Source organism: Plodia interpunctella, chromosome Z (assembly GCF_027563975.2).
Source record: "Plodia interpunctella isolate USDA-ARS_2022_Savannah chromosome Z, ilPloInte3.2, whole genome shotgun sequence".
In the NCBI taxonomy this organism is placed as follows: Eukaryota; Metazoa; Arthropoda; class Insecta; order Lepidoptera; family Pyralidae; genus Plodia; species Plodia interpunctella.
Genome location: NC_071324.2, coordinates 2,776,277 through 2,804,076, shown reverse-complemented (window position 1 = coordinate 2,804,076; position 27,800 = coordinate 2,776,277). Strand labels below are relative to the sequence as shown.

General features: G+C 37.3%; 2 protein-coding genes across 2 annotated transcripts; both read right to left on the bottom strand.

The window, feature by feature from the left end:
• Nucleotides 1–594: 594 nt before the first annotated feature.
• Nucleotides 595–21,381, bottom strand: trc (tricornered). Its single transcript, XM_053767761.2, has 11 exons — nucleotides 21,089–21,381; nucleotides 19,882–19,962; nucleotides 12,496–12,628; nucleotides 10,607–10,754; nucleotides 8,269–8,379; nucleotides 7,519–7,760; nucleotides 7,122–7,261; nucleotides 6,465–6,648; nucleotides 3,999–4,163; nucleotides 3,391–3,554; nucleotides 595–2,740 (listed from the first exon to the last, which is right to left on the bottom strand). The coding sequence occupies exons 3-11, from the start codon at nucleotides 12,615–12,617 to the stop codon at nucleotides 2,625–2,627; spliced, it is 1,392 nt and encodes a 463-aa protein (XP_053623736.1). The 5' UTR covers nucleotides 12,618–12,628; nucleotides 19,882–19,962; nucleotides 21,089–21,381; the 3' UTR covers nucleotides 595–2,624.
• An 800-nt stretch (nucleotides 21,382–22,181) lies between these two features.
• Nucleotides 22,182–27,638, bottom strand: LOC128683026 (uncharacterized). Its single transcript, XM_053768183.1, has 10 exons — nucleotides 27,482–27,638; nucleotides 27,092–27,272; nucleotides 26,722–26,954; nucleotides 26,463–26,589; nucleotides 25,537–25,726; nucleotides 25,123–25,252; nucleotides 24,582–24,663; nucleotides 23,570–23,700; nucleotides 23,089–23,185; nucleotides 22,182–22,310 (listed from the first exon to the last, which is right to left on the bottom strand). The coding sequence occupies exons 1-10, from the start codon at nucleotides 27,527–27,529 to the stop codon at nucleotides 22,240–22,242; spliced, it is 1,290 nt and encodes a 429-aa protein (XP_053624158.1). The 5' UTR covers nucleotides 27,530–27,638; the 3' UTR covers nucleotides 22,182–22,239.
• Between the last annotated feature and the right edge of the window lie 162 nt (nucleotides 27,639–27,800).

Below are 27,800 nucleotides of genomic sequence, written 5' to 3'. Positions count from 1 at the left end.
AAATGAAACTCCATTCCTGGCTATAATGCACTCCCGATAAATGACAAAAAGATTTGACAAATCAGTAAGGTCATTTTGATGCTAATACAATCTCATTTTAACCAAGTATTTAAAATAATAATTTGACAAATAAATAATTATATCAGCGTTATTCTGATTTTTGTAACTTCACTTGTGAACGGGGCAGGTGAATGCGCCTTAGGAGGATTTGGTTTGTCAACAACAAAGACAAAGAAAACTATAAACAGCAGCCAGCGTAGCCACATGAGATAAAACTATTCAATAAGTTTACCGGATTGGTCACGATAGGCTGCACTCTTGAAACCAGCACACGTGACCAAAGATATTAAGTGCTCTGTCCCGTTTCTTATCGATTTCTAATACTCATTTCTCTTTATTGTTGAGGTATGAACGAAATGAAAGATTTTAATATATATAGTTTTCTCTGTCAGTAACGTTTTCTGCGGTTATCAACAACCTAAATCACATTTTACATCTATAGCGTCTAAGAGGCGTCATTACTAGATAGTAGAGGTACTCTCATAGTGAGTTTCATACGACATTCATTATGACACAAGAATTAATAAGAAACAATATATTTCACAATTTAATTCATCGAATTTCATTAATATAGAACATTCTGAACACAACATGTTTTATTGGCTTACAATGTATAGCGATAGTGTAGGACAAAAATACAGGGATTGATATAAATGAGTCCGTGTTATAATTTAAAAAGGTTTTATACAAAATATAGGCGTACGCAAATGCCTATAATATAAAATATGTTCATGCGTATGACATGTAGCGTGACGGCATTCGCCTAAAGCCAAAAACAGGCAAATACTCAAAATGTGATGATGTGTGATGTGTTTAAATTAGACAATAACGGACGACACTCGAACATTATTACTCAATGTTGTCGTGTATTATGACCGTAAGAGCTATAGTGAATACAAATACCATAACAGACAGATCATACTGTGTCTTAGTAAACTCACACCCGAATATTAATAAGTTATTTAAAAAATCTTTAAATATCATTTTTCGGTACAAAAGTTCGTTTCGGTACAAAAAAAAAAGTTTAAAATCCAGTCATGTATTTTTATTGCAATATAAACTTTGAAAATAAAAAATATTTTGTAGATTATTTGTAATTAATTTGGGTCTGACAAAAAAACGCACTCATTGCAAATTGCACACTTCGCAAAATGTGTATTTCACAAATTATTAACAAGAGTTATGTGGATTTTTGTATATGGACAACCTTGCATGCGCGTTATTTGATGGTAAGCAAATACCGCAGCCTATGAACACCAGCGACCTGATACGAGTCACCGATGCGTTGCCAACTTTTTAAGAGGATCCAATCAATGCCTATACAACTCACACACATTATCCTGCTATTATTATTTAAAACAAATAAAAAAACTGCAAGAGATTTTTGGTTTAAAATGACTTTACAATATTCGGGCGTAAGAAAGACTTTTAGAACAAAGAAGTATTAGGCATCATTGTATAGTACAGTTCATAAAAAAGCATTGATAGTGATAAGATTCCATAAAATTGTTCACTATACTGCGGCGATTTTACACTATAAATACGAATAAATTAATGTTTGCAATTCATTAGAGAAGAACATAGATTTTTACTATTTCAGCTCGTGATCTTGCACCAATCTGACATTTGTGTTAAGCCACGAACACGACTCAATTCTATTGCTTGCAAAAGATCAATAGCGAAATTAATTTTGTGGTAGTGTCAAAATGTCTACAGCGTTTATCTGTAATAAAAAGTGACATATAATTTTTGCAGCTCTTAAACTGATTTTCAAATGTAGATAGGTATGAGGTAAAATTATAGTATAGTATTTTTTGTATTTTCTAGAATTCATCAGATTTGTATTTAGAGGTGTAAACGCTAATATCCGCAACTACATTGATACTTTTACCTAAAAAGTGTAGTGTAACCTACACTATTAATAATATTAGACGAATGTCCCATGTTTTAATATTAACACATTGAATAATGACGATTAAATGGAAGTGCTATATTTAATATACCTGGCAACATTTAATCGGACGCCTATACGTGCTGTCATGTTTTAGGAGTCATTTTGTAAGACCTAAACAAATTAATAAGGGCATTTTCATATATCTAACATAGCTATTCTAATTCTCCCGTGCACACGGCCGCTTTTACGTTCTAGGTTTCGCATAGCATTTGGACATCTCTTCAATATATTTCCATTGTCACTTAAACATAAAATGTAGAAAAACGAGAGAGTATAAAGCTAATACAAGCTCAAATGCTATATTAATGTTATATGAACCATTTGGTTGACACCAAATGATTCATGCGATCAAAATGGTATTTCCAATTTATTGGCATAAAATGAAACTGCCTACAGCACATATATATCGAAACACAGATTTTTACATACATCGACAACTTACGCAGCCAATAGAAACAGTTTTATGACGATAGAAGAAGTAGGTATATACGGAAACTAAAATACATTGGATTTGTTCAGTGAATGTGCATAGAACGTCCGAGCCGCAACAAGAGGTCCCCTACCATCGTCCCATCGATTCGCGTCCGCTGGTGGCCCCACGGAATTGCGCTCACTTCTTCGTGGGCGTGCCGCGCTGCGTTAGACCCTCGAACCGTTTGAATGTGTAGTTGATGAATACCCAGTCCTTGTACGCCACTTCGCCCTCTTGTGAGATGGGGGCTGCGGCTGGAACGACCGGTGTTCTCGTTAAAGCAGGTTTGTTTAGTAAATTACAGGTATTATAATTATACTAACTAGATGCAATGGAAAGGATCAACAAAAACTTCGCTCTCAAATTAGATTATGTGTAGCATGAAGTAAAATAAATTTTAAAGCTCGAATAAGGTTATTTCGCAAAATAAAAATTCACCACCACAATTTTTTCAAGATTTAGATTGCAGTGATAAAACAATGAAAAATAAAATGATTCTTTGTTCGTTTGTCTAACTGTGAATTTGCAACTGATATGATAGACCACTAATGTGATAACCACGTCAGGGAATTCGTTTCAATATGAGATTCTCTTTCATAGATCTTGGTGGAAATCCGCCTACAGAAGGTTTGAAAACAGATTTTTAGCGAAATACATTTTTTGGCATTATATAGTCCGACTGATAAAGAGACAGGTTGGAAAAGGTTGTCGTAGACGGAAAGCGACCTATAACTAGCAGTGGGTCACAGTCAGAGCTGCAGATGATGATATCTAGCTGTGGAGTAACAGCTGATCTCTCTCTCAACAGGGCGTCTTCCCCGTTACTTCTTCAGTTCAGCGAGCGTCGGAACCCAGGGTCCGCTCAAACATGAACTAACAGCAGATATGACAATGAAAGACTCACGTATCTCCAGTTTGACATCAGGGAAGTCATCGAAGTTGGAAGTGTCGTCTATAGAGCGCACTTCAACAGAGATGGCGGCCGGCCGCTCGCGCACGTGGCTCCAGTCCACGCCGCGGAAGAAAGAAACGGACTTCACGTCTTCAATACCACGCTGGGCGCCCAATCTGTGGAGGAATATCATTCGGTTTCAATAGTCTATGTATAGTAAAAGGTAGTATGCACAATATTTTATTACATTGAGATTTTATTGCACGAAGAAATAGAGCTGTATTCATTTTTCACATAGCAAGATAGGTAGCCGAAATATATAACCGAAATAGTCATAATAACAGGTTAGATACAGGGATTCGATATGTAATAGACTTTCGACGTTTTTCAGTTTATAATGATCATCGTTTTGCAAAACCGGATTTTGTACATATTACATTCAAAACTCAGTTTTGCATATAATACATAGGAAACAAAATTTTGATTTCTTATAAACTTTTCGTTGTTCCCTGGCCTCCTCCCTGATGGGGGAGAAGGGAAGGTCAATAACTCCCGTCCACCAGGACATCACCACATGGACTCCTGGACTATGACAACTATCACATGACAGCGGCACTCACCTGCGATCGGGCTCTGAACAGAAGCGCAGGATGGTCTCTCTGGCCTCTTCGCTGATGGGGATCTCCGGGGGGAAGGTCAATGACTCCCGCCAGGACATCACCTTGCGGTAGGTCTCTTGTGGCGACTCGGAGCAGAACGGCGGGTACCCGATCAGCATCTCATACCTGAAATAGACCAAGTCATCGTTGACGCAAATGGAATATTTAATTTTTGATTTCGGGATTTTGTGTTATTATAACTTTAGGATGTATCAAAATGGCGGATCACCTGACCATTTTTCAAAACGTGGGAGTTCATTATGGTTGAAAAATATTCCACTTAATCAAGCCTGAATTTGTATGAATGTACAACAATGCCGCAAACTGATGGTTTGTCGCAGAAGACACAACCGTTCCAGGTCTGCATCTCAATCTAGCATAAATTATCAAAAATTTTCAATTTATATAGGGGAAGAACAGCATATTCCTTCATAAATTATGAATGTGCATGTAGTGTATATTTAAAATTTTATAAATACACTTTGTTATATCGTCTTTAACATGTATATATTAGAAGTATCGTTCCCGCGGAAAATTCACGCGGGCATGAGCTTCTATTTTATATATTCACGCGGGCATGAGCTTCTATTTTATATATTTTATGTTACCATTATGATTGTGATAACAATAAACACACGTGCATTCGCTATTATACAGCTCAATTAAATATTATCATAAACAAGAAACGTCATTGCATAATTATAAATTAATGTTAAAGCATAATTCCAACCAACACTACAAATGCGAAAGTAAATGTGTTTGTTACTTTTCGTCTAAAATTTCGTTTCACGTGTATATAGATGAGGACGACGAAGGTACCTTTCATCCCAAGAAAATACTGTTTTATTGTAAATTCAAGCTGGTGAAAGAACAGGCAAAAGTTACCATAATAAAAATATAAGACACATCGCCCTGCTAGCGTCGAAGTTTTTAATACATATACATTTTTACCCGCCGCCTGATTTGGGTTGGGCACTACTTTTATTTATATAAATAAATATTGAATGCCGTCGTTGTTAGTTAGCAATTGGCTACTTGACTCGGTCAATTTTTTTTTATAAACAAAATCAATTTCGAATAAAATAAAATGCATACAGTTATTAAAATAACCAAATACAATAACGAAATTTTATGTCACTTTAATTGATCACTTTCATTAATTACGAGATTATTTTTTCGGAGACTATTTTTTCGGTCTCATTAAAGTATATTAAAAATGCTTTTTGACTCCAAAATCCCAAACACCGCTGTCATACAATCTGCCATATAAATTTAATAAACATTAGTAAAAATAATCCCCAGTAGATATAATCCCTAGTTGGAAAGTATACACAAACAATTTTATCGCATTTAGAAGGATTTGTTTCATCATCAACAATTACATATCGCATTAGCATTAGACACAGAAACTTAAAAAATACATTTAGCATGGGCGCATAGCGAGATTAATAGACATCGACTGCAATGGAAGTTTATTGTCTCACTAAAATTATTTCTCTCTCTCTCTCATAATATTTGATAGCTCCTCTCGATATAATTCAACAGAATGTAACACAACTAACATAACGTCTTACTTTTTAAAATGACTGTATGAGTTTAGATACACGGGTAGAGTAAAATACGCGAAACTAGAAAACAACAAAAGGTACTTCCCAGTTATAGTTAGTGTTATTCCCATACATTGAATGTGTTTAATAACTACTAAACTAGAAATATATACATTTAAAAAAACAACAAAAAAAAATTCGCGTGCTGCCCTTAACCGACCATGATTAATCTACGTTAAAAATAAATAAAACTAAACGATAGACATAGAATGCCAGTAAGTAAATATTCTTTCCAGTTTATCGAAATTGCTGGAGTCGCCATCAACGTCGAATAGACGTATATTTTTCACGAGTAAGAATATTATCAGACACTAGTAGGAGTGTACTCCATTATTACTGAGTGACATAGGTGCATAAGATGCCGATGTTCCCACGGGAGCAAAGTTTCCAATGGAGGGTTGACGTAAGGCAGGCGGCCGGTTGTAAAATCACAACTTTTTTTGAATCTTCATAATTTTAAGGGTATTTAAGGGTGTAACGCTGACCCTGAGCAACAACAAGAAACATGCGGGGATGAGAGAAACAATGACAAGAATACTTGATGATGATTTCCGGGACTCCACTATTACCGTAAGTTTTTCATGGAAAACTCCGTCAACACTCGGGAGGATTTGGAGGCTTAGGTTAGGCTGAGTTGGACATACACAAAAAATGGTAGGCGGCTTATCTATCGGTGCGGCCACCTTTTTAAACTGTCATTGGTCGAGTCGATCAAACGTATCGATAATATTTGGAATTTATTGGTGACGTCACCGTATTACGTACATTGAGTATAATATACACTCATCAGTGTGTGTTTCACATGTCCAGCCGAACTCACATGATAACGCCCAGGCTCCACCAGTCAGCCTGAGGCCCATAGCCGGTCTGCAGGAACACTTCGGGCGCGATGTAGTCCGGCGTTCCCACAGTGGAGTACGCCAGCGCCCGTCTGTTCCGCTTCCACGACTCCGCGCGCCGTTTCGAGTCCATCGCCGATGATGAGGTCGACACTATCGAGCACACTGTTGACAATTTGTTTTGAAATTATAATCACGTTAATCCACGGTACGATTCTTATATTCTTATATACCCCTGTCGGGGCAAAGAGCAAACACAAGTGTCTTCCATTCTGATCTTTACCATTACATTATATATTGACGACCTCAGTAGCGTAGCGGTGACCACACAGGTCGTCCACTATCGGTGGTACTGGGTTCGATACCCAGCTTAAATCCATAGCTTAATGTATGCTTTAACTTTTTATGAATAAAAGGGCAAATATGTAAACGAATATCATTATTGGTTTCTAAACTTTATATCACACTAGCTCCTCCCCGAGCATTCGCTCCCGTGGGAATTTCGGGATAAAAGTGCCCTATGTGTTATTCCAGGTTATATTCTACCCGTGTACCAAATTTCATAACAATCCGTCCAGTACATTTTGCGTGAAACAAATATACATACCTCACAAACTTTTAGTAGGATGTGTACTTACTAAAGTCGGAGGGTGTGGCGCGCGAGAGGTCCCTGTAGAAGTCGGTGCGGTGGCTCTTCTTCAGGCCCGTGCAGAGCCCGAAGTCGCTGAGCTTGATGTGGCCGCGCGCGTCCAAAAGCAGGTTGTCCGGCTTTATGTCCCTGGCACAAAGTTAAAAAGCTTTCAGTTAAAAAAAAATGATTATACCATCACTATCATGGCTATCCTAACTTTGGAAGCTGAGTATTGCACTTTATTTGAGAGCGTCCGGATGAAAACAATGTCTTAGATTCTTTAGAGAAGAGGTTTTTCTCCTACCGGAATAAACCCCTTGTCTTTTGTTTTCCGTTTTCACTGGTTTTCCCTCATGATTATCATATATATTCCCTGTATGGTTACTAACAATTTTATGACTCACCTATGAATAAAGCCAAGTTTGTGTATGCTGTCGATAGCAAGCGCGGTCTCGGCGACGTAGAACTGCGCGCACTCCTCACTGAGCGTGTCCTTCTTCATGAGGAGCGTCATCATATCGCCGCCGGGCAGGAACTCCATGATCAAGTACAAGTTCATGGGGTCCTGGAAACTGTAGTACATCTTGACGACCCATTGGTGGTCGGCCTCCACCAGGATGTCTCGTTCGGCCCTCACGTGCGCCACCTGTGAACATATATATGACATATGACCATCCAGAAAAGATATCATATGTGGAGATGGGCTGACGCTTATGATTTTTCACTTGTTTATTTTTATCACACATAGATGCGACTGCCTCCCACTTTTCCCGTGGATTCTCACAAATATATTCAACGTCACTATAAATTATGTAAACGTTGATTATGATGACTGGTATATCAACGCAGAGACAAGGCCACTGAACATAGAAAACTGAAATTTTATTTTTATGCCGCAGAACTTGCAAAGTGGAGGAGAAAAAGTAGGAAAGTTGGACACTGGATTTAATTTAAACTGGGGATGATAATATAAAATGATCAGATGACAGACAAAGAATGCATATTTCGTAAGTAGGTTCCTTAGAGAATTAAGGGAAGAAAATTTCTCCGAACTTTCTAAAGAAACTGGAAAACCATTACTATACTAACGTGCTAAATTGCGGGCAACAGTACAAATATAATACTAGTTAATAATGAAATATAAAGCTAAGTACCTGTTCTTTCACCAGCATGTCGGCTTTCCTGAGTATTTTCATGGCGTAGACGTGACCGGTGTCTTTCTTCTGAACTAACCGGACCTCGCCAAACGCTCCCCGGCCTATGACCTGCAAAACATCATGATAATAGTGAATATTACCCAGGTGACGCATCAACATATGGAGCACCATGGTGCACAGGTCAATGTTATTTGCCATAGTCAAAACACCAAATGAGGTCAAAACCTAGTCCTGCTCTCTGGTATGATAACTTCGCAGTACCAGACCAGGATTGTGGAAGTGACTCATTATTTACAGCCCGGCCCCATAGCTCCATTGTTCCATGGACCGGTTAACGCAGAACAACGCAGTCACTGTATGGAGTTTCGACGTACGTCGAGGCACGTCAATACCAAAGCCTATGTAAAACATTAACCAACTCTTAGTGTATATAATTGATTGAGAGAGAGAGAGAGTTATACACCTATAACTGCTAGATGGCGGTAGTCGTAATGCCAGATGCCGTTGCCGTATTCGGATTTCGGACACCAGTTTTTACAAGTGTCAAAGGGTAAAACTTAAGACATCTCAGGGTTCGTTGCTTCATTGTAAGCACCCCTCAAGATAGTTTACGTAGTGGCAGGAGATCGACAGGTCTCTAACCTGTTTTGAATGACATCCCAATTCACAGTAATGAGAAACATGATATACTATTTTCACTCGAGTTTTATTTTTGGAATAAAGGCAGTAAAAGTATTGAATGAGCATTATTTTGTCGCAATCTGAGTCAAACCGCACAGGACACTAGTTTCAGCAGCTCACACACAATCAATTGCCTTTCTGACCGAATTTTAATTTCCAATTACGACTTCATATGTGTTTTCAGACTTTCAGATAGCAGAAGAACTTATTTGTGGCTCATCAATTTAAATTCTGTGACAATTTAACTTAATTAGTTACTTTATTAAATTACTTATACGAGGGCTGCTATTTATGTATCCGGAACTGGCCAATAATTCTAGAATATTTAAAAAGTAATTACAACATTTGAAAATAGAACTCTTCGGCTAGAGAATAAATATTTTTCATGTCCCTGTCATTTGTTTTTTTCAATTGGCGCCAATTTTGAAAATAGCTTGTCTTCATTGCCATGGATTTAACTCGTGAACATTTTCGCGCGATGATTTATTATGATTTTCGGCGTGGATTAAATCAAAAACAGTGCATCGAACAACTGATTTTAACTTTTGGAGATGAAGCACCATCGAAAACCACTGTGTATTATTGGTTTAAGGAATTTCAACGTGGACGGTCTATGCTCACGGATGAAATTAAGGAGGGTCGTCCTAAATCGGTAGTGGTACAACAAAATATTGATGCTGTGCGACAATTAGTAATGCAAGATCGTCATGTTACATACCGCGAGATAGAGGCGTCTCTGGGCATTAGTATGACGAGTATACACGCGATATTACACGAACATTTAATTGTTAAAAAAATTTGTTCGCGTTGGATTCCGCACAACTTGAGCGTAGATCAAAAACAGGCTCGTGTCGACTGGTGTAAGAAAATGATAAAAAAATACAACCGTGGCACGTCAAAAGCTGTTTATAATATCTACACAGGTGACGAAACCTGGATCTATGCTTATGACCCTGAAACTAAACAGCAGTCAACGGTGTGGGTCTTTCAAGATGAACCGAATCCAACAAAAGTTGTTCGTGCGAGAAGCACTTTAAAGCAAATGGTCGCTTGTTTTTTTGGTATCAACGGACATGTAGCTACAGTGCCACTAGAGAATAGTAGGACGGTTAATTCTGAATGGTACACCACCATTTGTTTGCCAGAAGTCTTTGAAAAAATACGAAAGAACAACCCACAACGCAGAATCATACTTCATCACGACAATGCTAGCTGCCACAAGTCGGCTGAAACAAATAATTTTTTGGAGGGTCAAAAGATTGAATTGACGGGTCATCCGCCGTACAGCCCCGACCTGGCACCCAATGATTTTTATTTATTTCCAAACATTAAAAATAAATTACGTGGTCAACGTTTTTCGAGCCGCGAAGAGGCCGTTGATGCGTTCAAAATACACGTTTTGGACATACCTCAATCAGAATGGAAAAAGTGCTTTGAAAATTGGTTTCATCGTATGCAGAAGTGCATAGATCATCGCGGAGAATACTTCGAGAAACAATAAAACCATATGTAATAATATATGTTTGTTTAATTTTGTTATTCCGGATACATAAATAGCAGCCCTCGTAGAGTTAGATTCCCACAGATATTGGCGTAACTTAATAAGTTGTGCGTTAAGTTTGACTAGAAACCTAGTGAATACAAAGCTTCATACCTTTAGCGGTTCGAAGTCCTCCACGCCGAGCCTGGACCTCTTGAGCCTGAGAAATTCCGTCTCTTTCTGAGCATGTTGTTGTCTCTTTTCCTGCTTCTGGCTCTCCGTCAGGCTTTCGTCTTTAAGCGTCTCCTCCAACTTTTCCAATCTGAAAAAATAATACAAAATATAATCAAATTTCTATAAGTCAAATAGAGTCGCGCCGTCATCTATGCAAACACCTTGAAACGCGTTTTTTATTATTATTTTTCTATAGTATAATTGTTAAGTGGTTCTCTCTAATTTGATTGAGTTAATAATTAATCTGGCGGATAAAATATAATATTTTACCAACAGTAATATTAATCATCCAACGACTGTGTTTTGGTGAGGCTTAACGAATACGTGCCATATCCATCACGGGCTATGGTCACGTACTCGATTTCGTTGTTTACTCGCAAAACGGAGATTTGATTTTTCAAAATAACCGTACAAGCTGTGATCGCGCTTAGCTCGGATTTTAATCCTACATCCTACAATATAAATGCTACATGTCTAGTTACTGACGTTTCCAGATAAGAATTATAGCAAGCATAGTACAGATTATAACGACGAAGAACCGAGATATATATCAAACCTAAGAAGGTTGGATATATATCTAAACGATTGTTGGTGTCAAATTAACAAGTCTTACGCAAATCGCAATTATCGACTACATTCGAAATGTTCAACTGTATAGCAAATGTCACAACAACAATCACAACACAACAAGGTTCGACGTGTGGCATTTATTCTCTTATGTGAGACGAAAACAAAAATAACAAAAATAATGTCCGTGTAATTTCATTGTGTTACTTCAAACAGAAACAAAATAATAATGCATTGTGTTAAATCACTGTTAGTTAAAAATACCATTACTGTTTTCACAGTTCATGAATATGTAAATCTATTTAGGTATAAAATTTGCGACACGGTAAAGAACTCCTTTATAAAGAGCCCACTGACTTTGAGCCAAAGTTTGAAATAGAATTCTTACACTGAAATGTTGCCAATTCATCATCCACAAAGGCAAACTGTTTCGGTTAAAGTTTACAAAATATGTCGTAACAATATTTTAAGAAACGTTAGGCAGTTGCGGCAGCAATATTTGTTTGGTGCAGCGACGTAAAACTATATTTTGGAAGGTTGCCAGAAATTTCGGCCACTTTCACCGAACCTCGGCGCACGGTCCCGTTTCTTAGACACGGATTGTCAACCGTCTAGGTCACTGAACACGATCCTAATTATGAATATTCTATAAGTTAGGCATAGTCATGAAACTATAGACTATAGCTTCGTCGTAGCCGCTCACGGCATAAATGTTCATCGAAATGTGAGCTTTATAACGTCAATGGTAGCCATACTTTACATAAACCATACATTAGCGTACTGCTCGATGTCAGCTCTGTTACAGTTATCGTATTGTCAATTTAAAGTGTGCCTACAGAAGACACTTTAAAGCTCACTTTTCAATGAACGTTGTTTAGTCGGTGGCAGAAGCGGTGCGGTATAAATGACGTTGAAGCAATGCCAATATATAGCAAAGCTATATATTGGCTAGTATTGGATGCAAAGACCAAGAAAACTATAGACGACAGAAGAGTGTACCATAGAAATAGATAGAATGTAACTAATATAGAAATAGTGTAACATAGGAAAAGAAAAATTCTATAGGTACAATTTCTCAGAGCAATGCGACTAATATCATACCAAATGGCAGATTGGGCCGGCATGACATGAGGGACACAAGATGTCAGCGCCCTGTCGTTTCTTTCTCATGTATTTCTTATACGCACATCTCTTACTAGCTAAGCGAAATGGAAGATATGATGGGGTCTATAGGTTTCAGTATCCCAGGTTGGATGTCTTACCTCTGCTTCCTCTCATAATGCTGGGTAATGAGGTTTGTGTAGAAGTTCTCGAGAGTCACCTTCGCCTTCGTTGCCTTGTCCAGCGTGTGCCCGCTGAAGCGTATGTTGTCTGTCCCCGTCATTTCCAGCACCCCTGTCAGACAAAAATAGCTATGAATATAATATAATAAAATATATATTGGCAAATCACACATATTGAGTTATTTGGATTTATTAATAGTCCCAAAGTAAGTTCGAGACTTGTTTTATCGGCATTAATCATCATACCCAAGACCCAGGTCAATCTAAAAAGATCATTTTCCTATTTGACCTGACCCGGGAACCCGGGAACTCCAGTGTCAATCCCCGCCATCGTCGAAAAGCTTCAATAAACATAGTATTTTAAAAACTATTAGACCGCAATACGCTACACTGAATGTCGAATTACATGACGTATGTTTTCATACTTATGGGATGGGAAACTGTGGCTATGACTAACCACAGATCGCATTTGTGAGAATTGCCTCAAACGTCTACAAGCGGCTTCAACCATTCACTCGGACCACAAGTTCTTAATGCATTTGACACATTCGAGCTTCACGTTATCCAACAAAAAGATGACCAGATATAGACTGGGCGTAATAAAAAAATAAGACCGGAAAATCGATTCGTTGTTGATCTCAAGATTCCGACTCTAGCTATTGTAGCGAATCGTTGAAATGGGTTTATCGAAGGCTTGATCAAAACTTGACCAATCATTATTGTGGCACAAAGGACATAGTATACAACAAAGTCGCTTCCCGCTGTTGTGTCTATGTAAGCTTAGATCTTTAAAATTAGGCGACGTATTTTTACTGCGGGATTTTTAAATAGACAAAGTGATTCAAAAGTAAGGTTTATATGTGCAAAGTATTGCACTCGTGCGAAGCTGGGGCGAGCCGCTAGTAATATAATAATGTTTCACTGTATCCTGACAGTAACAGAACGTACAATATATAAAATAATATTTCTAATAACGCTTTGATATATAAATAAATACGTGTATTTTTTCATTGAAACTCGTAATACTGGATGAGATGTTGAGGCTAGATGTTAAAAGATAAATTTATGACATTCGGACATAGAGTAGAATAATGTCAGTCCTAAAACAGTTGCAATCCGTTTTTACACAAACTGCAAAATCTATATTGTTGTTACAGAAAGGAATTAAGGAGGATTTACGTTCAGAGCTGTGACGCCACGAATCCCAGCGTCAACGTAAAAATAACCTTGAAATGTGGCTGTGATTTGAATGTGAGGCTGTGATTTTATAACCAGCCGCCCGCCTGAAGTCAAACCCCCCTTGGGAATGTCATTTGTTGCCTATAAACTGTGTAGCCTAGGCAGTGTATTCCTTAGTCACCTCCTACGACATCCACGGGATGATATTGGAGTACATCGTATATGTTACAAGGTATTCGACGACTTGCATTATCGTAACCGTAAATATTTATAACATCGAGAATGTGTGACGAAACGATGCATTCCGAATTCTATATACCGCAATTCAATTGACACAAATAAACAATTGTTCTCAAACAATCGGAACAACAATAATCGATTTATAAATGATGTAATCATATTAATATGGCAAAGGTAAATAAAAGTATTGATTTGTTTATTTATGCAAAAAGTCTCAATCAATTTATTAATATAAACAAATTATGCAAAAAGTCTCAGACTTTTTGCATAAATTTAATTTAATTTATTACTTACTCTTTCTCTCTAAGGTCTCTCTTACGTACGGTACTATAGCGGCCATCCCAGCTGCGCTCGGGTAAAAACATAATAAATTACACACCTAAACCTTCCACAGGAAGCACACTGTCTATTGGTGAAAACCGCATGAAAATCCGTGCAATATTTTTTGAGTTTATCGCGAACAGACGAGAGACATACGCGGCAGAGGAGTTTACTATATAATATGTAAGGATAATGTCTAAGAACATTTTTTTTTTAATTTGCGTGATCGAATAACTCATTCACATCTAACTTTTTGTCATTTATATACCTATCAGTAGGATATATGTATTTACAAATTATACAAAATGAAAATCTAAGCTATGCCTAGAAGGAAAATTTTTGTAGCTGAAGCCCGATATAACGATGACCATAAAACAAAAATACTATGTACGTACAAAACCTACGTGATAATATTAATCTATCATCGGTATCTATTACATTAATGTTAATTAGTCATTAAAACAACATCGTAACGATACATTACTATGTATAGAATGACATAGCAAATGCTGATAAAAGCTGAACCATACTCGGCTATACGACTTTGTAGCACGATACCTATTATCGCCCTTCGTTTCACCCTTCGTCACTTTCCAATAATTGTTTATATTTTATTTATTTTTTTACTTTAGCAGTCGGACTTGTAGCTATATGGAAGTTTAAACTTCAAATATAACATCGCACTATGCTTATAAATAATTGCTTTATTTATAAGTATTTTTATTGATAATGTATTAAAGTGTGACAACATATTAAAAACCCTTTCTGTGCGGATTTTTTAGTCATTAATTTTTATACAAACCATATACGATGTCATTAAAATGTCATCAAATTATCAGTTTGATTGGTTTTAACCATATTTTACCCATGGAATTAGTAGGTAGGTACTCTGGTTCGCGAACGGAGCCGTCAGCAGGAGGCTGAAATGTTATGTGTTGTATGTTTCAGGAAATAATTGTTTCACAAGAGTATTTTACTGTAGACACACAACCTTATTTTTGTTATATAATACTGGGAAAACCCGCCATCGTCTTCCATCTTCAGTCGATTCCGCCTCTTATTTTCAAGATCATGTGAAAAACTGAAAACTACATTAAACGCAAACGCAAACATCGATCGATCTCGAGATGCGCACTCTAATCAGCTTATGACGTCACCAGCTTCGGAGGGCCACTCGGTGGCGCGGATCTATCGCTATGGACACGATGGGCATTCGCAATGTAACCCTTTGCGGGAAACCAAAACGAGACACAAAAATGTTTTACTTTTATCAGGTACGCATAAGTGTGCAAACAAAAGGTTAATTTGATTTTTATTTCTCTGGTTTTGCATTAATGATAATTCTACCAATAATAGCACTATTAGGCTAATCGGGACATTCTAGATTTGAGATTCTTATTATTCTATCTACCTATTAAGGGATAATCATGTGTTGGATTGGACATTCGTATAACAATTTCACAAGTGATAACAATAAAGGTAACCATATTTTTGTGAAATAAACAAATTATGCCCTAAAAACATAATATTATTACCTTTAGCCCTATGAATGACACAGGAAAGATAATCCGGCCTAGTTCTTCTAAATAAACACAAATAATTACGTAAGTATTAGAAATGTACTCTACCTAAGTATCGACGTTTCAACGATTATCGAAAAAAGAAACAAATTTGTACGTCAGATTACGATATTGGTTGTGATGATAACCTTATTTGGTCGTTGGATCCGCACCTGGGCCACTGTCACTGCGGCCTTGGAGCCCGAGAGGCCTGCCTTACAACTTGATAATTTTAACTATAAGCAGTGATTGTGATCTGGAAATAGTCGAAGTAAAATGACGCAAGCGCAACTAACATTCGAGTAGCAAACATCAGTTTACGATCGTGAGGAGTATGACATCATGTGAGCGCAGCATGTCCGCTGGACATTGATAATAAACGACATGATGCAAACAGCAGGTGGAAATAGGTCGGATCTTGCACACGAAGAGTAAAGGAGATGTTTTGCGCCGGGCAAAAACATTTACTCTCAGTTTACGCCCAGGGGCAACTCATTATTGGTTAGAAATAATTTCGATACTAGGTATAACATGCATGTACACATATTGACACATACATTTGACTAATTCACCGACCAATCAAATACCAGATTTTCAGTTTGCAGTTGCGTTAGTACATCACAATGACACGCATCCTGTAGTGTAATGATTTGATGATTTTATCAATCAGGGCATAGCAGAGGGGCCGTTTGATGCTCGCATTTAAACTATCATAGCACAAAGTACGCAACAATCGAACACAGGGTCGGACTTTACACTAATAGCCGTTTTATCATTGTCAATATCTCACTATGATTCATTATTATCATTCGAAGTTGGAGACTCACAGATAGTTGATTATGTTAAAGAAGGAAATCGCAAATCTTAAAAAGAAATAAAACATTCAACACAGTAAAATAAATCAAAAAATATTCAATTCGCTTCGTCGGCAATTATAAAAATTAAATAAAGTTTAGTATGTTTTTAGGAAAAGATATCGACACAATACTATTAGGTGGTAAATAATAATGACAATTATCCTTAATCCGGCCCGGGTAGGAGTCACACGTTCCTGTAAGTCCATCAAGATAAACTAGCGCTATCTCATAAGATACAATATTCGATCACTTCCTTTATGTTATTTTCATAACGAACACCAAATACCTACATGACATAGTGTATTCATTATATAAATACATACACGAACAACCCAACTAAAAACGCAAAAGCGAATTTGTTATCTCTTTCCGCTTAAACAACCTATTTACAAAAAATTTGGTCTGTCATTTGGACACTCTTAACGAAAGGTCATGTCATGGTTAGTATACCCTCGCAAAAACGTAGTATAACAAACGACAAATTCTTCAATTGGACAGGTTATGTGGTGAAATCTACTATAATTTTGCCGCCCTAGTCCTCAGCCTACTGGTAAATCCGTCAGATTACAAAAATATTTTATACCGGATCTTAGGCTCCGATGCTCAACGGCTGCGGGAACAACTTGGAAAACACTCAAATGTGAGAGATTTTGTTGATCTTTATTTCACGAGATATTACCAAAATTGAGCGACTCCCTGGCACGCAACGCCTGGGGTATTATGACAGGTTGTTAGCCCGTCGTCGCCTTTAAATAATCTTTGGCCTAGAATCACATGTTAACAGCGTTCAATAAGTCGACCTATCCCGCGATACAATTTTGCCATAGTAGCACTACATAATATATCGAACTCTTCTGTGCTTTGGAAGGCAGGTTAAGCTGTTGGTCCCGGTTGTATTTCCAGTCTTTAAAACCCGCCAATCCGCAATGTCATGGTCCATAACTCCTTTTCCATACATAAAGAAAGCTGGGGTGTGCACACCCCAGCGGTTGGGAAGTTTGAATGGCTGATTATGGTGATGATAGGCTACAGATGATAAATGATATAAACCAAGGTTTGCGGCGACACAGCCGCGTAAGAAACAGGGAATACGTTAGATGATCATGAGAATCACAATAACTCAGATGAAAGAAAATATAATACGCGAGATAGGTATTTCGATTGCCATTCATCAATTTACATGAATATGTTCATGTATATTCATGTATATTAAAAGTAAATCGTAAAATAAATCAGCCTTGTCGTCAATAACACTTAATTAGGGATAACATGATAATTAAAATGTAAAAGACGCGTAACAATGTTGCCAACTAACACATATGAATGAATAAATGTATTGCAGGCAAACATGTAAGATCACAAGACAAAATGATATCCGGATATACGTTAGTCTTCTTGACTTATTATTCAAAATTCTGTGACCTACATTGGACTGTGCCTGGACAATATAACTGGAAATATTGACGGTGCAATAATTACGCCGATTCAACTTCTGAGAGCATTGTCCAAATTTAGCCTGTATTGCATATAAGTATAATACTTTTTTTATGTGTCAAAGGGACAAATGTGTACACCACCCACCTTGTCTGACATGATATTTTCCGAAGGTTAAAAAAAATAATTTCCAGTGTATAATCTAAACGGAATCCATGGAAGATTCTGGATATTTTCGAATAATTTGCTTTAACGGTGGACGGTTATTTTTTAATCCACTTGAGATTAGAATAAAAAGATTAAATAGGGGAAAATATTCGATCCTAGATGAATTAAAGAGGGAGAGAGCGAGCACTAACTGTAAAATACACTATCAATAGTTTTTTGATGGAAATTCTAATATTTCTGAGGTAGTATAAGGTAAATGTACTCACTTTTTCCAGTTAAGATCTGGATTTATTTTCCACTCATTAATATAAACAGACAACGAAAATTATATCTTTCACTATAACTTACAAGAGTTAAAATGTAATTAATCATAATATACTCATATTTGTTTACAATTTTTGCTTCCCAATTTACTAATAGTCACGTATTGTTGTTTGAAGGTAACATTTAAATATACCTGGACTAAAAATGCAACGAAAACGAAATATTTATTAATTAATATATTATATACAAATACTGTTAAGAAACATGTGGTTTCGCCCTAGAATAGGACCACTCCACCCCATATCTTTCCGCAGACGCCGTACGAGACGACTAAGGCTAGGCTGATTGAGGCAACATTAACATTCCCAAGGAGGATGGACGTCAGGCAGGCAGAAGTAAAATCACAGCCAAATCTTTTAAGGTTTTTTTACGATAACTCCGGGTTTCTCGGCATCACGGCTCAAACGCAAACGGGGACATTGCAGAGGTATTAGCAAATACTGTTCAGATTCGAGAAATGATGACTCACAATCACAACTGCATTTTTGTTGAGAAATGATAAGACCTCAGAATTCTTCTAAAAGTCTTGTACATGTGGTAAAATTATACCGTTCCACAGGTATTTATAAGTATGAAAGGGATAAAATACTTTTTACCATTTAGTCTACATTTTTGTAGTCCTACAAGATTTGATAAAAAAATATTTTTTTGTACGTTATTAAGAGGGCATCTAATGCAAATCTATATATGTATATTTTATATACTCATAGCGAAACAAATAACATGCAACTGCTAGTTATTCATAAGATGTGAATTAATATAAACTATGGACTCAATCATCAAGTCAATTGATTCAAGTGAATATGTCTTCTCAATTTATTCCTTGTTACGAAACAGTTGCAAATGTAAGTAGCTTAGTTTATATAATATAACTACTGGGATATTATTTAATCTGTGATATAACTAAAAAATTGTTGAGACCTCTCAAATATAATAGGAACTTCATTATTGTTGCCTCATTATGAGTCATGAGGTCAATAAACTCTCCATTTTGACTTTTTTCAAATCAATACAAGTATCAGACATCACTTTTGCACTTACCTAAATTATTAAAAAAAAAAAACAACAATTCAACTTTCACCACCAACCCCATATTAATTGTACCTCCTTATGACGTCATCAAATTAAAATAGACTTTCCCATAAAGTTTTATCTGTGATAACTCATTAAGTAGCAAAATATGTTTAATTGTTCTGTCTTATATAGCCTATTATTGACAATTCACATACCTTGCCGGGTACAACAAGCCAATATTATGAAATACAGCTAGATGTTACACTTACCCGGAGGCTGGGGCGCTGGAGCCGGTGTATCTGGGGCCACCGTAGTGCCCGGGGTGCTTTTCCCCCAAGACACGGCTCACTCTGTATAAAATAAAAGATCTTTTAAATTCTATCGAGTAACAGTTGAAATCCGACTAGACTGCACATTTTGTAGAATCTAGCACATATATCCTGATACTATTTGCAGACAATATCATGGTTCTGCAGGGCACCATTACCAACATGGGGTTATCAGTTAACCCACACCCCTTGGGAACAGGGTGAAATGATCCCAGAATGAGACTGATCCTATGTACAATGCTTGCACTGTCATCTCCAAAATCATATTAAAATGATTTTAAAAAGGCAACAATTATGAGTTGATGCTAACCATGAAAAATAGTATTCAATGACACAAACTTCATAGGCTACACAAGCGAACAAATTATTTATCAGACTGATAATAATGTAAAAAATAATGTCATACCACACTCCATTCATTTCACATTCCATTTTACAAACAAGTATTAGGAACACAAAGACTTCAGAATAAAATCAATTTATTCATCTTTTATTCTATAACTATGTTCACTTTAGTTGTATAAATATTAAAATAGAAACTTAATTAGCTAAAAATTATCAAATGTATTAAACTTAAACAATGTATAGTGGAAAATTTAACAATGTATTAGATTCATCAATCTAGCTATTGTTAAGTTCAAAACATACAAATTATCAAAGGATGATTGTGAACAAATTATTGTTGTACACATGCTTTCCTAGTTGGTGGATAGACAATAAAGACATTCAATCATTATCAGTATATAATTTATAGCCAAATAAAAGTGAGAGCATGAGGTACTTGAGACAAGCTTGGCAATTATTACTTTATGGCTGACATACTTATCAGCCAGCACACAGGCATATGGCATTGTTCTGACCTATAGCACTGGCCAATCATTGAATATTAAATTGGCCAGTGATTGCTATAATAACATACCAATAACAGTAGACATCTTTTAAACATCTTTAATCAGTACATATAGCTACGGGATTAATTGCTACGCGATATAAATAGATTGAGGAAGTAACTGACCGATAGCAATCGACGCTCGAAGGGTCAGCTAGTCGCGAGATGCACAGCAATTCAAGTATTTACGTCACAAAGAAGAAGCTCAATCTACGAAGACCAGCGTCAGCCCATGGCATCTGCTTCATTCACACTTACCTTGGGTGGGACTGTGGCACGAAAATCTTGCTGTTTGTTTATTAATCACTCGATCTCACTAATGAACGGGCTTCATATAAATAATTATGTGCTGCACAAAGTCTAAAATCGATAATATACAACTATCAAAATAAATGGTATCGTGGCACGGTGTCACTGAACTTATGGCTTTTGCGGATTTTTAAGTGTAACTCCACTAACTGCAACCGACCGTCACAAATAGATAATGCCTTTGTTAAATGAATTACGAAAGCGAAATAACGGGATATTTCATGAGCGACCCGACAGAAATTGCACAAAGAAAGATGTCAGAAAACGGCACAGATGACAAATCGAATAATATTCAATGTTGCCATTCTAAATAATTGATCAAAAACACGCGAGCGAGTCTTGATATTAAAAATCGAGTACACGTAATGTGGTCTGCGGCTTAGCTTAGTGTTGCCCAACCATCAAAAATATACTTTTTTTTTTAAACCAAATTCGAGAGAGGAAGACGCACAGATTTTATAAGAACATTACATTGAATGTAATGTTCTTAGGTATATGCGTGATTCGATGTGATATTTTATTTAAAAAACAGTTTAAAAACTTTTATTTAAAGGAACGAGGCTAGGTTCTTCTCATAAAAGATGAGCTGGAAATCTGTCCGGATAGAAAAGAACGTATTGGATCTGTGCAGTTTATGTAGGTATATAGCTTGTTCTTCATACATGAAACTAGCTTGCTGTTGAAGATCATTACTCAACATGAGAAAATTGTAGGTACTTCACAGATAAGTGTATATGGTGCAAGTTCGTTAATCCTAAAGGACTGATAGAGCACTACTCTAGCGTCAATTCATACATTTAATTTTCCCATTGGAAGTGTCCGAAGACAGTGGGTACTGTTTACAAACTTTGTTATATCTTTCGTTTCGTTCATGCAAGAAAGAGAAAGGCATATTAAAAGTCCACGAGAAGTAACGGGACAGTGTGCTAATCATTTGTCCCTCATTGTGTGCCCAGGAAATATTCTATCTCATTTGGCTACGCTAGCTCGTCGTCTTTGGTTTTCTTCATCTTCGGGAAAGGTAGACAGAAAAATAAACATAAAAAATTGAAGTAAATTTATTTTAAAATTCATATAAAGTGAGCAAGCTCGATATTTCCTTAACCCATCTGAGCCTGTATCTGGGTATCGTGTATAAACTTGTTAAAGTTGTTGCCGACTTCAGGTTGTCCTGTGAACAATAATTTAAAAATAAATATAGGCACTTAAGAAGAAATACTAGGTTTCATAGTCATAATAATAGTGATAGTGTAAGGGGTGTATTTGGACACTTGGCTGAGAGTTTTTGTCTCAGGGTCTATGATTATCCCATGCCACTGAGCACAGGAGTTCTAGTCGTAAGCTAACTAATTGCAGTGACTGCCTTTTAAACTTTCTAATTCTGCAGTCTCCGCGTAACATTCGGCGCACTGAGAGCGCGTAGCAGAAACGTAGCGTAACAAGTAAAATTTTGAAGACTTGGATATGAATTTACAACAGGCCACCTGCCTGACGTTAAAAAAAAGTTGGTTGTCAGCAGCTGCTTTACTTGGTTAGTCAATAAATGTGTAACTTTTACCTGGTTGGCCAATAGATGTGTAACTTTTACTTGATTGGTCAATAGATGTGTAACTTTTACCTGGCTGGTCAATAGATGTGTAACTTTTACCTGGTTGGTCAATAGATGTGTAACTTTTACTTGATTGGTCAATAGATGTGTAACTTTTACCTGGCTGGTCAATAGATGTGTAACTTTTACCTGGTTGGTCAATAGATGTGTAACTTTTACCTGTTTGGTCAATACACATGTAACTTTTAGTGAGTTGGTCAATAGATGTGTCACTTTCACCTGGTTGGTCAATACACTTGTATCTTTTACTGGGTTGGTCAATAGATGTGTAACTTTTGCCTGGTTAGCCAATAGATGTGTAACTTTCGCTTGGCTGGTGAATTAGATGTGTAACATTTACCTGGTTGGTCGATATCCTGCGACAAATGAGCATTTCCGATGCGGACCTGCTCGGCTCCCGACTCCCGCATATCCGTGATGAAGTTGGCTGGTTGCACCTGAATTACAATTGCATAAAATGTTTATCTACACGTTCCAAACTTACGAGGGAATAGGTCTCTGCTATGTCTGATTAATAATAAGTCGAAATGAATAGTATTGTTATGTTGATAATACATAATATTGTTATCGCAAATGACATAATCAAATCCAAGGTTATTAGACATTATTAGAGAAGTTACGAAAAGATCTATCATCCAAATAGAACAGTTCAAAATCAACAAGTTCACACCTTCTGAAAAATGTATATTTGGCTTTGTCTACCCCGTAAGCTACAAAGCCGTGATACTGCATCTAAGCCCGTATATTTGTCATTTAAGCCATAAGTTAGTTCCTGCGGAAATTATAATGGTGATTAATATAAAATCATCCTGTATACACACCTGGCCCTCATTCCTCATCAGATCAGGCGGCATGGGTTGTCCTGGATACCGGTTGAAGATGCCGTTGAGATTGTAGTGGAGGTTCATGTCTGGGCCAATGTTGGCCTTCAAGAGTTGCTCCCATATTCCACCTGAAACGATCGATTGCTGTAGTATAGTAAATAACGACACTGTTTGCATGATCGATGTTAACGACATAACAATTTTTATGATATGCTGATATGGAGCGATATGAAAATCCAGTCAAGTGCGAGTTGCGAGTCGCGCATTGGGGGTTCCGTAAATTTGGCTTTTTTAGTATGCCATAAAACAAGTGAAAAAGACGTAAAAAAATGCACTTGATTGATTCTTATCTGTATAGCTTCTTATGTATTGTAACCATATGGTTTAATACATATAAATGAGCTGGGAATCAGACTCGCCGTTCAAAAAGACCGCAATTTTGTAGTGATGTGACACACTGGTAAGCTTTTATTAAGGAGCCACAAAGCCTCGGTTTGCTGTCCTGTGGATCAACGCTGTGTGGATCAATAGCTTCGCCCGTCTATCCGCTTCGCTCAGAGTTTAGTTCATACTAGGAAAGTATAATTTTTTTTTACTGTAATTGTATTTAACAAAATTAGTTATTTGTAATAAACTTTTTTTATAAGGATTCCAATTTACAATTTTACAGTCTCACAAGTTTTTATAGCAGAAATATCTCATTAAGCGGTTTAGTAACAAAACAACGGAGCACGACTGAAGCAATGGGACTCGAAGGTTAGTCTTACCTGATGCAAGCCATTTTATACGAAAAATACTACGTTTCATTTGTTATACTAGCGGCCCGTCCCTGCTTCGCTCGGGTAAAACAATGATAAATTATTCGTCAGTAATCACACTATCTATAAAAACAACCCGCATCAAAATCTGTTGCGTAGTTTTAAAAATCTAAGGATATATAGGGACAGACAGCGGGAAGTGACTTTGTTTTATACTATGTAGTGATAGTGAAGGGTATAACATAAATTACCTTTGTCTATAGACAGTATCGGCCTGTTGGACTGCCACGGGTACTCGCCGTGAGCTTGGAAGTATACCGCATATGTAGACAGCTGAAAGTGATGATAAAGTTAAACCAATCGTCGTCAATCCATGTGACGTTCTACGAAAAAGGTACAGTCAGTCAGTACGAAGTTGACTAAATCGAAAACTGTGGCCACCAAAATCCGTTTAGTCAACTGTAAACACATTGTATTAAAGGAATGTATAATATTTTCGAATACAATAAATTGATATATGTTTATTATTATGGCACTAGTGTGCGGGCGGGGACAATTTTCGCTAAAATAAAATTAATTCACAACAAGTTTTTTACAATAAAAAACATATTTGCCGCAAACTTTCATTGTTGTCAGAGAGAAAAATCCCATGTCATGTATATGCGGCTAATAAGGCCTTAAGTGATTTCACTCCATAAGTTAACTTTTCTCGTGGAACGTCACATATGTTACGGACATAATTACTCAATAGCCGGTTGTTACTAGTTTCTACCGAAGGTGTGAAATGCCCACCTGCGTGTAGTACAAAGCAAGCCAATATTTCCCGCCGTGGCCAACGAACGCTGTCTCGTTGGTGTCCATCAAACCAGTGGGCAGCTCCTGGTGGATCATGTCTGGAGAGATGCGGAGATTGCAGCCGTACCTGTAATATGGAGTTATCCAATTGGCAATTTTCCAACCAGTCGAATCAGATACTTTTTCGTAATGTCACTATGATGCTTGTATATCCTGTGACGTCACAATTGTGGAGTCAAAAGGCTTTCCAGAAAAGAGTCCATTGCTTTCTCAAAAAGACGGCAACACACCAGTGACCCGTATCGGGTTGCCGTCTTCCACGGGCTTGATGCTTTGCTTCTCATCAGTCAACCAGCAAACACGTTTATCCGCTATATAAAAAGTCAGCGTATAAAACAAAGATACGCTTACCAATCAGGGCAGACCTTCAAGATGTCATAAGGCGCCCTGTAGTACTCCGCGCGGCGCACGACCGGGTTCCGTATGTTGAACTTCTCGTTGGGGTCCGAAAAGTTGACATGTTTTATCTTGATGTCCCGTCTCTCGCAGATGTAGTCGTAATGGAACTTAGGTATCGACTCCCCGCGGGCGCAGTATGTTCCTAAGAGGAATAAGTTTATCATCTGTCGCCGTGACCCACTTCTGGGCACAGGCCTCCTTCCTTATACGTCAACCATGAAGAGGCATAACTTACTACCTATCATAATTATAATAATATCCGAATAATATTATAAATGCTATAGTATGTTTATGAGGATGTAATGGATAGAAGCCCTTCTGGAATCGTAAGCCCTTCTGGCATGATGATATGAGACTATATGAGTCACTTTCGGCATTTCTGCTCAAAAAATCTATGTTTTATATGTAGGTTTTTGAAAAAAATATCATCATCATCATCAGCCACTTTATGTGGGGTCGGTACAGCATGTCAGTCTCCTCCACTTCTCCCTGTCTGATGTTAACCGATCTGTTACTTCCATTTTAGCCATATCCTGCCCAATGCACTCAATCCATCTCTTCTTCGGCCTGCCCCTATTTCTTTTCCCATTCAATTTCAAATCCATAAACTTTCTTACAATATTATTTTCCTCCCTTCTCATAACGTGACCACACCATCGAATTTCCAATTTTCCTATGATTGGTGCTACCTTGAGACTTCCTCTTACACATTCGTTCCTTATCTTATCCATCCTTGTCACTCCACACATCCATCGAAGCATCCTCATCTCCGCAACATGCAGTCGCCTTACATCCGTCACAAAAAAAATTCATAAAAGTATAAAAAGTATAAAAAATAAGTGAAAAAATACTTTAGACTTTTGGCTTTGTCAACTCACTTTTATGAGTTCCGTCGACAGTGTTGACTGCGGCGTACTTGTCGATGCAGTACCTGTAGCCAAGGACAGTCGGGAACCGGAGGTACGGCACTTGGCAGCTGAACCGACCCTCTTGGTACATTGCTCCCTGAATAATTACATTGAGAATTTATAACGATTTACATTTTTTTCTTTATTTTTCTTGTTAATTTCCATGTAGACATATTTTTGTGGACAACAAATAGTTAAATGTTTTTAATTAGATTTTAGTGTGAATTACCTTGCAAATAACGCTCCTCCTGCCCGGTGGTCGAGACACCCCACCGAAGCAGTAGGTTCGAGTACCGTTGATCATGATCTCAGTCACTCCAATATGAGATATCAGGGTAATTCCGTTGATACCAGCTAACGCAAACCGCTGCAGACCCGCCCGCTTGCGAACTTCGACGTTATTCTTCATACTCATAGTGTTCACTATCGCTTGCCAGCCGTATACGAACTCGTGCATTGGGCCTGGACAATACAAAATGTACTAGGTGAAGATTTCCACAAGAGATGGATAGAAAAACCAGCAGTCGGATATGTTGTAGATTAAAAAAACAGTTCAAATGGACGCCCACGCAGCTTTTTGAAGGAAAAGGTTTACCGACCAATCCCAAAGCTGTCTCCGTCTAGGAAGTTGAACATCTCGCCGAAGGAGTCCGGCATCAGGCCCGCGATGACGGTCGTCGTCTGAAAGCCCTCGTCGGGCAACATCGGCACGATCTCATCGGGCGGCGTCGTAAACTCGTGCGCTGATTGGTTGTTGTAGTGACCGCGGCCATTGCAGTGCTAGAATTTAAAAAAATATGTTCATTTTGAAATTTTTTTTTGTATTTAAAAAATAATAAAAGAAAATTAATATAATTTGTTTGATATTTCGACTCGAAAAGAAGAAGAACAAAGAAATATACATTTACAAGGACGGACTGACCCCATTTAGGGATCCTTTACATATACGTAAAGACGAATAAACAAGAATATTCCCGATGGATACTTACGGGAATAAAGCTTATAATAACCGCAACAACTACTGTGGTGACCCACATGGCGGCCGCGGCCGAATGCCTTTACAGAGTCACCAACACGCACAATTAAAAATAAATTGGCAGATAAAATAAACGCTCGTTAGTTTGCCGCGCTAATTGTTTTCTGATAACTGTGCAGCCGAGCAGTTTACTGCAAAATTTATGGACACAGTTCCTGAAAAGGATCAATTATTAGATGTTAATTATTAAACAGCCGGATTACAAATCTAAAGTAAACTTCTCCGTTGTTTATTTTACTAATTTCGACATTTCAATGTACAATATAATAATG

Coding starts and splice junctions, on each gene's coding strand:
- LOC128683026 (XM_053768183.1), bottom strand. CDS start 27,529: ATGTGGGTCACCACAGTAGTTGTTGCGGTTATTATAAGCTTTATTCCC. Junction 26,590..26,721: donor GGAGGAGCGTTATTTGCAAG/GTAATTCACACT, acceptor GTAATTATTCAG/GGAGCAATGTACCAAGAGGG. Junction 25,253..25,536: donor TTGAAGGTCTGCCCTGATTG/GTAAGCGTATCT, acceptor TCCATATTACAG/GTACGGCTGCAATCTCCGCA.
- trc (XM_053767761.2), bottom strand. CDS start 12,617: ATGACGGGGACAGACAACATACGCTTCAGCGGGCACACGCTGGACAAG. Junction 7,761..8,268: donor ACATGCTGGTGAAAGAACAG/GTACTTAGCTTT, acceptor ATATGTTCACAG/GTGGCGCACGTGAGGGCCGA. Junction 7,262..7,518: donor AAACTTGGCTTTATTCATAG/GTGAGTCATAAA, acceptor ACTTTGTGCCAG/GGACATAAAGCCGGACAACC.